The 10,186-nt window shown below is 36.8% G+C and overlaps 1 protein-coding gene across 1 annotated transcript in view; it reads left to right on the top strand.

Annotated features, from left to right (window-relative positions):
* The window catches only part of LOC101858145 (endothelin-converting enzyme homolog), a gene marked incomplete in the record, with an annotated part of 64,792 nt that overhangs the window by 45,824 nt on the left and 8,782 nt on the right, over positions 1-10,186 (top strand). The window contains 12 exon segments of the mRNA XM_035973201.1: positions 141-254; positions 840-956; positions 1,896-1,982; positions 2,942-3,081; positions 3,999-4,084; positions 4,670-4,788; positions 5,229-5,327; positions 5,980-6,057; positions 6,467-6,573; positions 7,369-7,479; positions 8,624-8,691; positions 9,649-9,773. Coding sequence (XP_035829094.1) covers positions 141-254; positions 840-956; positions 1,896-1,982; positions 2,942-3,081; positions 3,999-4,084; positions 4,670-4,788; positions 5,229-5,327; positions 5,980-6,057; positions 6,467-6,573; positions 7,369-7,479; positions 8,624-8,691; positions 9,649-9,773 — 1,251 coding nt within the window.

Genomic DNA, 10,186 nt, shown 5'->3' with positions numbered 1-10,186 from the left:
ACACGTACGTGCGGCAGTCTTTCTCAGTGACATCTGTGAGTGGAATGAACTAATGTCATAATGATTGTAAACCTTTCCAATTGAAATGTTGATGCAACTCTGTAGGCCTACATTTTTTTTTATACTTCTTCTGCGAACAGATCGATATTGGAGATACAGCGCTTCAGTCTGACTTGCTTCCATTTATAAACAGCAGCCAAAACAGCACTAACAACAACAGCACCGGGTCCTTCGCCATAAAGGATGCTGCACAGGTTTGTTGTTCACAAAACGATTTCACTTTCAGACACTAAAATTTGACTTGTACAAATCCTCACCTAACAATCCTGAGAAAGAAATTTGAAATACATGGTATTTTGAATGGAACACAACTAATCGCAGTCATTTTGCTTTTATCCTATTCATTCCTTGCTTCTCGTTTTTTTTTCCATCTTTTTAAGAACTAGGTCTTATTATGTGTGCCACTGTCATGATGCACATGTAGTATGATTAACAGATACCTTTTTTTCCTTATCTGTCATATCTGATTCAGTGAATGCCATTCTGTCTTGAGTTGCCAGCAATCCTGTTTTATTATATCCTCTATGGGGCATTTGTAGACTTGGGTTGGTTGACTTTCTACCCACTTTTCTCAGCTGTCAGAGATAAAAGTAAAGTGGGAGGTCCTAGCTTTAACAGCCTTATTGTATTGAAATATGTGTTAAGTTATACCAAGTCTTTACACCATCTGCTGAGACTGGTATTTAGCCTAATCATAAAAGCTCTCTTAGTACCTTACTTCACTAAATCTCTGCCTTTTCAACTTGGATGTATGTGTGTACCATATCTGTAATCTCCAGTTGACAAAGTTACTCATGGATGAGACAAAGCATCTCTTCACATCATTTGGCGCTACTGACTCAGAGGCCACCGCATATGCTGAAGCTGTGCTGACTCTTGAAAAAACTCTGACTTATGTAAGTACTTTGACTGATCTTCCACACTTTAGAACCATCTGTTTTATTCATTTTTGCTTGCTCGTGGTCCAGAGATTTCTTTTGAATGAAGTCATTTTGCCAAACAATGAAAGGCACTCAATATATTCCAACCTTTGAGTGTTTGAATTTATTACCACTTTAAAAAATGATGTTTGTTCTGATCCATCACCCATGTGGCATCTCATTGATATGGGTAGAGACTTTCTATACATTTAATCTTTTCTCTATATAGATTCTGTATATTGATTAAGAAAATAGACCGGCGTCTGTGGTGTAGCAGTTTGGTGTTGTACCATTACAAGAAGGAGATACGAGTTTCTATGTGCGGAGAATTTTCATAAAGTGTCTTTGTCTTTATGCTGAGATGTTGTATCCCTCTCAGCCGGGATTAGCCCTGACAGGCTGGGTCAAAGCACACCTTCCAAGTGATTTAAATTGTGTCGATGTGAGCTTAAAAACACCTACATATTTTTTTTAAAATTTCATATTTACTTTGTCATCAGTCCATTTCTTTTTCAAGCTTTTCTGTCCCTGAGCATCCAAAATCGTGCTGTTTGAGGCTTTCCTTAATAATGAATGTTATGTTTACAGTTACATCTAGTAGAAAATTTATTGATTAGCCTGTGTAGTAGTACCACCTTTTTTCGTATTGCGTGTCTGTTCTTACAGCCACAATTTAGGGAGCAGTCATTTGTAAAAATAAACTTAAGCCCTCCTTTCGGAACTTACTTGAATTGCTATACACATTCAGGATCTCCACTCTCAGTGGAGCCACATTTGTGTTGCTAGGACGTCATTTGGGAAGATTTTTTTTACATATTCGAAGAATGGTGTGGGGGTGGAAGGAGGGTGTGGACATTTACCTTTACCCTTTTTCCATTTTCATTTGAATTTCTTTGGCTTTTCTCACTCGAACAGGCAACCCAAGGGTACCACCACATACATGACAGATTCAGCCTCTACAATGTCATGCCCTTAAAAGAAGTTGAAGCCAATTACACAGTGGTAAGAATTCGATTAGGAACAAATTAAAGTTGATTATAATTGTTGTTTGTATCAGATGTACATCATGGAAATTTGGACTGAGAAGCGTTTCTTTCGCTTATGTGAATGATTTCCCCAGTTCAGTACTTATGAAATGGAGAGCTTATATATAATATATTTTCTTGAAAATTCAACATATTTTATTTGTTAAAGATAAGCGGTAATACAAATATAAGCCCAAAGCCAGTTTACCACATGTCATACCCACGTGTGCTCAGGACCTCTGTGCTTAATTTCTTTACTTCAGTATTTTTCTATGGAAAATATCATTAGATTGATTATGAAATGCATAGATCAAAAAGCCTTATGAGTCTTTACTTTACTTTTATCAGCACTTATACCCTTTTGGGTGTCATGGGAAGAAAGAGACGTCTCTCTGTCGTCAGCCGGAGAGCTTGGGTCAGGGGGATGCCGTGGGTGGTTAATGTTTCCCTGACTCCATCTATCCAGGTCTTTCTTGGTCGCCGGATAATCCGCTGCCGACTTTCTACGCCTGTCACAGTTTCACCAGAGCCCCATAAGCCTGCAACTTTTCAGGGTAATCTGGGTTCTCCTTCTCGGCTAGCAGTACGCCTCAGTGGCAGAAAGCCACGCCGTACTTTGTTGAACCCAGCAATCCCCTTCTTTGTCCAGTTTCCACCTCCTGGGACGTGGACCTGGGGTTGGCCTTATGAGTCATTTTATAATAATTTTGCAGTGAGTAGTAGGCCTAATGGAAAGAATGACGAAAAAGTCGAAGACAAGAACAACTTACTTGGAAAGCCTGAACAGATGAGTAACAGGGAAAGACAAGGGGTAATATAGGTTTTTTGACAACATCCAGGCAAAAAAATAAACTTCAAACCATGATCACCGATACTGTTGCAGATCTGGCATATGATGATGAGTACTAAATTATGGTTTGTTGTTTTTGTTTTCAGGTTAATTGGGTACAGTACTTGCTTGCTATGGGTTTCCAAGTTGATGGGGACACGGACGTGGTTGTACTCCATCCTGACTACATGAAAAAGATTACCGATATATTTCATGACTATTACCATGGCTCAGTGGAGAAAAAGAGGTAAGTGTAAAACAAATTTCAAAGTTTGTGTTGGTAATATAAAATTGGGGCTTGTAAAAATGTGTGTAATTTTTTTTATATCTGCAGTATTGCAGGGTTATGTTTAGTGTAGTAGATATCCAGTTATTGAGACGTTTTCACTTTAATCAAGTCATTAGGTAAGAAAAGTTTGAGTTGGGTGGTTTTCAGTTTTCTCAAAGCACCTCAAAATGAATTGAGTAATTGTGATAAGACAGTGACAAATTTGTGCTTCTTTTGAAAATATTTTTTTTTAAAGTGTAGGTATTTTTACCTCCATAGCAAGTCAATTTAAATCATTTAGGAGACAAACTTCTGACCTTGCATGGCAGGGCGAACCCAGGCTGAGAGGGATACAACATCCCGGCAGAAAGACAGAGCTACTCGATAAAAAGTCCCTCTCCCCCCACTCAGGTATCGAACTCGGGTTTCCTGCATGCAACAATGAAACGCCAAACGACTACACGCTGGTATTTGTACTACAGTTAAGGAAGGAATAAGAACAGGAATACTGTTCTTGGAATAATCACTTTCACTCTTTGACCTTTAATGGTTTGTCAGTGATTTATGCTTTCCTAAACTCATTACATTTTAGTAGTGGTCCCTTGTGAATAGATAATAGTCTGTAATTGTTTATAAGAATGTATAAGGCAACTGTCTTAGATATTTCCTTCTTGTTGGTCGTGGTTTGAGTGATGATAAAAAAATTTTAGCACTCTTTATTCTCTCCAAGAAATGCTTCATTTAGATGGTAAAAAATAATTCACATACATCTCTCCGCAGAAGGGTAATCATAACTGAGGCAAATTGTATGCCTTTAGTTCAGTTCAAGTTTAATGTTTCTTTGACCTATGGCTTTTCATAACTGTATTTTTCTTTTTTTTTTATTACTTTTTCAGAGCTTTAAGAGATTACTTGGCCATCAGTTTGATCCGCTCGTTCAAGCCATATTTTCCAAAGTCCTTGTTTGAGATTAAAGAAACAGGTAAGTGTTTCTTTAGGTTCATATGTAAAAATAGTGACATTGTTTGGGCGAGGGAGGGGGGATGCGGGTGGTTAGAGAGGGTGTGACTCGTACATCCTACTTTTTCATTCTCTCTGTCTTGCCTTTCCCCCACACTAAATGACCGTTGTTATGACCATGTGTTTCTTTTTTTCTAAAACCATGACTACACCGAATTTGATGGGGGTGGGAGGTTAGTGATAAAACTTGTTGTCAAATCAGTGAAAGTGCTTTTGCTGTACAAAGTTGACCATGAATATGAAATGTAGGAAAATAGATTCAGAACGGTAGAAAGAGGCAGAGAGAAGAAGAAATAAGAAAAAGTTAGGACATAGAAAGACAAACACAAGCAGACAGCAGAGAGACATTAAGACCTTGATGCATCTCGGTTAGTCAGAAAGTCATATGCATAGCAAAATTTCTTCTTTTTTTTTCATTTGAGAATGTTAACACTTCAACACGTAATAAGTAACACTATCATTCATCAGTAGCATGATTTATTTTTATTTTCCATAACTTCAAGTGTCTTAATTTCATTGTTGTTTTTTGGGGGGGGTTTTATTTCAGAGGAAGATGAAATGGAAGAGAAATGGAAAAGGTGTACATTTTACACAAACAAAGCACTGGGATTCTCCACTGGTGCTATGTATGTCAAAGGCACAAACTCAGAGGGCAGTGTCGAAAAAGTAAGAAGACTTTTGTATGTTGTTTTATTCCAAATAAATACAATCATGAGTACACTTTTTAATGCGAAACATAAAGATCTGTTTATAAAGTCATAGAGTTTTCCAGTCAATGCATCATTCTATCTATAATTTCTCTCTTTCCTTGAAGGCAGATTATTTTTTTTAATGAGTTACTAGCTGTTTCTCAACTCTGTTTAAAAATCTTTTGTGCATACACTTCCTTTTTTTTTTTTAAGTCAGACGTGTGAGACTTATAGGCCTTATGATTCATACCTTAATGACATTCTCATAGTCTCTTTCTTCTTTCAATTTCATTCAGGCTTCTTGAAAGATATTTTTGTATTTGTCATGCTTTGTCAACAAACTTGTTTTTTGAAAGCTGTGTGTAATGTGGTTGTATTCTCTTTGGAGAAATAAAATACTTGTTCTCTAATCTGCAGATGGAAAAGCTGATAACATATGTCAAAAATGCGTTTAAGGACTACTTGCTCAGCAAATACTGGATGGACAAGCGAACCCGTAAACGGGCTGAACAAAAGGTTAAACTTTCTTTGACATTCTTTCAAAGCATAGACGTACATTTTTTAATAACATAATGTAATTGTAGATGTTTTATTATGTCCTCATCGGCGTAAATTAGATAATTTAGGAGGTGGGCTATTTCAACCCTGAGAACCAGGGCCAGCCCAGGCGGAGAGTGACTCAACATCCCATCAGACAAACCCTGATGAAAAACCACCCAATATGGGATTTGAAGTCACATCTGAATCTGTTGCATATGATGGCATAGTGCCTGACTGCTACACCACAGATGCAGGTCACTTTATTTCTGTATTAAAACATTTTTAATGAAAGGTTTTATGAGAGAGCATGGCCCAGAATGAAGTAAATCAACAAAACAAAAATGCTTTTGAAAAAATTATGAATCCTTTGTGTATTTCTCTGTGGTTAAAGTTGCCAGCCCATATCTTTTGATTCCAGATGATCTGGGTTTCATTACATCTCCCATTCTATTAAACAATGTTTAATCATTTTATGAACTCACAGCCTGTGTTTTAATGAAATGCTGTTATTGTTTTCTGTTCAGTTTTAACTGTGATTGTATCCTGGGGTCAGCAGCTTTAGCATGGTTTTGAAAGAGAAAAATATATGATGAATATTATCTTGACCTGCTTTGATCTTTATTTTCAGGTGGATGCTATCATTGATAAAATCAGTTACCCATCTTACATTTTGAACGATACGTTCCTTGATGGGTACTATGAAAATGTAAGTTTGCTTTTTCATTGTTCTGATAGCGTATATAAACTTTTAGTTTAATAATTTTGATATTGAAACTGGTCTCCTTTTGACAATGAAACTGGTCTCCTATATGTTAATAAAGATGAGATTAAATGGTAAGAACTGACAGGATGTTTACTTACGGATAAATTTGCAATTTATGAAACTTGATGCATGTGTTTCCCATGTAAGGTTGTACAGAAGTTCTTAAAATGAAAAGAAATAGAAATGTTTTCCTCAATTGTTGATTTCTTTTCAAAATTACCAATACTCTAAAAAGTCATATTATTGTATAAGTTACGTTCATTTCAGTTTCCAAACTTTGCTTAGCACCGTCTATGGCCATGCATAAATAGTCTATACTGAAATGTGTGAAACAACGATGTTCTTTTTTTAGTTCTCAGTTGTTACTGGGGACTGGTTTTCCAATTTGTTGTCCTGGCGAAGATTTCTTCTGGGGAACATGAATACAGACTTACCCAAGGTGCCTAACAGAAAGACAAGGTAAGTGATTGTAGATTGCTAAGTTTCGTTTCTATTTCAGCAGTAGGGGGGTGGGGCCCCATGGTTCTACTGTGTTGAGCAAACAATAACACCTGCCGTGATACTGTGTGTTGTTAAAGGTGAATAAAGGGTGCATAGGTATATTCTCTTAAAAAGAGTCAGTCTGCAAAGAGTCAACTACCCAACCCCTTGGAATCACAGACCTTTGATGGCCCTCTATGGCCAGCTTGCCAGAAACGAAATTATGTTATTGCAGGCAGTTGTCAAATATAGGTGCCTGGGATTGTAAAAAAAAAAATATTTCAATCCAAGTTTAACTAAAACCATTGAATACACATTGGGGTGGTTGGGGGGAGGGGTTTGACTCATTTTAAGGCTTGATGTAAAGTGTTAAGTTTGCATCGATCCCTTTATGCTCTATGATTTCGTACTAAACTGTTGTTCAATTACTGTACATATAGCACACAATACACCGCATGTTTATGTACCCCGTAATTGTTCTCAAAGCAAGTGTCTTTGTCATCCTTTGTGGTCCAACTGTACATGAAGTAGGACAAGTCTGTTGATTTGTTATACACACTGCTATGTTTATAACAAATCAACTGATCGCAGTACCGTAGGCTAATTATATCGAATATCACATTAACAATAAAGTAAACATATGGGAAGAAAGAGTTATCCTTGACAAATATGATAACTTAAGTTGATTTGTTTAAATTGTCCAAGACAGACATGATAAATAGTACAGTGAATCCAATGTTGTCTCACAGTTTTTCTTTTCTTCTTCTCCCTCAGTTGGCTTCGTCCACCAGTGACTGTGAATGCCCTCTACTCTCCCATTAGAAATGATGTCATGTTCCCAATTGCAATGTTCCATTTACCTTTTTACATTCCTGATGGCCCGAGGTAAGCTTGTTTATGTCTGATTATTGTTCTATGTAAAGTTTGGCATTAACATCGGATAATAATAATAATAATAAATAGCATTTGTGTAGCGCAAACCCCTACTGAACAGCAAGCTCTATGCACTTTACACTATATTATTACCCCAGCAGATCATAGCACACTCCGAAACATTCTCAGCTGCCCGAGAAGCATACAGTGCAAGCAGCTGATTAAGTGCTCAAACACTAACAAATACTAATAATTGTTTGTTCATCAATGTCTGACGATGATCAATGCATCTGCAGAAGAGAACATGTTTCTGAAGAGGAATAGAAGAAATTAGAAGAATTAAGATGACTTTTGTCTTCTACTTTGGCCAATGAGACCAATGCTGGCAGAGGTTTTGCCACATATTGAGCATTTAAGAACTTCATTTCCACTTTTGGATTTGTACAGCATGTAGACATCTTTCATGGCTTCAGAATTTCAAATTTTGTGAGGCCTTGTATGATTTGCAGCATCACATAGGAAAAAGTATTATAATATCTTTGCAAGAACTGAACTTTACTAATTACTTATTTTTCCACGGACATAGGTTTATTTCTCTCTTTTTACATTATTCTTGAGCTATTGCTGTAGCAGAATTTTAATGATATTTTAAGGATTCAATTTGTATGCATGCAACTTGGATGGCTTTCCAGTCATTTTTATTTTTTTGCTTGTAATCTTTAACAGCAGCAAAACTCTTATATTCATATTCAAATAATATTCATTTTAATTGACCTAGAAATTCGTACAACGCCTTACAAATACAATTCAAATGGAAGGAGTCTACACAGTACCAGTTGTATTGTTGGGAATGCTCCCTGTGGTTATCTGAATGAAATTCCAATGAATATTCTTGAAATCGTTTTTTAGTAGAAGGCAACACAATTTGTTGGCACAAGAATCTGTTTATCGCATATATTACTGTATGTGCAAACTATACCAGAATATTTCTGATCAAAATACCCCTCTCATATGTGTGAGTGGTAATTCATGTGTGTGTGTGTGAGTCTCTGTGTATATGTGTGTGTGTGTGCGTGTGCATGTGTGTGTGTGTGTGTGTGTGTGTGTGTGTGTGTGTGTGTGTGTAGCATAAAAGTAACCTCAAATATCTTTTCAGTGCTGTCAACTTCGGTGCCATGGGCTCAATCATTGGTCATGAAATCACTCATGCCTTTGATTTTCAAGGTAAGATTTGCTAGATGCAGTTTTTACCTCAGCTCGTTTTGTTACCATGCAGTTCTGGGGGACGAATTGTAACTTTTCTTCTAGCTGAGAAATGTAACCTGTGTCATATCACTTAAAAGCCAAATAACTTAATCTATTCTTCTTAGTTCAGACACTAAAAGGAGTTTGCTTCTTTGCATTTTTTGTTCAAATTTGTTTTTCTTAGTGACATTAAAATACTGCATTCAAATTTGTCTTTTGAGTTATGGTGTCCAAGTTTAAAGATGTCAAGCAATTTCAATGTTAGCAAATGTTATAGTTTTTGACAATATACATAAACTGTTAAAAACCACCTTTGATTTCTGCCACCTGTCAGAAGTGAATTAGTTTAGATTAATCATCCAAGCTTTCTCATTAAATTTAAGCTCATCATCATCAGCAGCCTTTCTCACCTCGTTTTGGAGTAGGCCTACAGACCGCCTACAAGAACTGTCCATGTATTTCTGTACTGAGTTATAAACTTATTACCACCACCTCTATCTAGCTGTATCCTATCTCCTTTAGGTCCAAACTTTTTTAGGGGCGTTGGCATCTCCCAAGACGTTTACATTTTGATCTTTTCTTGATGTTTCTGTTGCAAGGGTGTTGTTTTATGGGACAGGATGCTGCCTCTTCCCTTATAGGGGGTGCCCACTATGGCTGGATCGGGCTGATCGCCCAACTTGGTCACCTGAAACTGAAAATAAACATGTTTGTTTTTGATTCGACCGAGTCGGGCGTTCGGCCCCCTTCCGTAGTGGGCACCCCGTATTAACTCAACCCCCCAACCTGGAAGACCTTGTGGTTTATGTTGGGAGACACTCCTTGGAGTCTTTAGTCACCCTCTTATGACACACAGACCAAATGTCAGCCTTATTCTTCTCTCCGCCAAGGTCTGCGTGGCTAAAGTTTACACTGCGTTTAACATTACTTTCACAGGTCGTCAGTACGATGGTTTGGGCAAATTGTCCAACTGGTGGGATGAGCAGACTGCTCAGAATTTTTTTACTACAACAACGTGCATGAAAGATCAGTACAGCCTCATCAAAGTGAGAGGGGTGAAGGTGAGTGGAGTGTGAGATCAGAGAAAAAAACTAATTATAATCAACTTTTAGCTGTTACATTCTCCTCCGAATTGTTGCACTTTTAAAAATGTGGGTCAATTAAAGTACTTCAATAAGACTACAATTATTGTTAGTACAGTGATGCTTTATGATCTATTTTTTTTTCTTAGATGTTGCGATGTATTTAATATATATGTACATGCACTGATTATATTACTGTAGGACTTCATAAGGACATTTAGACTGAAGTATTTAGATCAAACAAAATAATGTTTCGATCATGAAATTCTTTTATGTTAATATAATCATATACCAGAACTACACTTCTACATACTGCAGTTATTATCAAGTCTTAAAGTTATTTTTAAACTTCGAGTTAGTTTTTAGAGTGTTTTTTTAGAATAAATTTTCTG

This window comes from Aplysia californica, unplaced genomic scaffold (assembly GCF_000002075.1).
Source record: "Aplysia californica isolate F4 #8 unplaced genomic scaffold, AplCal3.0 scaffold01059, whole genome shotgun sequence".
In the NCBI taxonomy this organism is placed as follows: domain Eukaryota; kingdom Metazoa; phylum Mollusca; class Gastropoda; order Aplysiida; family Aplysiidae; genus Aplysia; species Aplysia californica.
The sequence above is the reverse complement of the archived record's forward strand: the minus strand, read 5'-3'. Positions and strand labels throughout refer to the sequence as shown.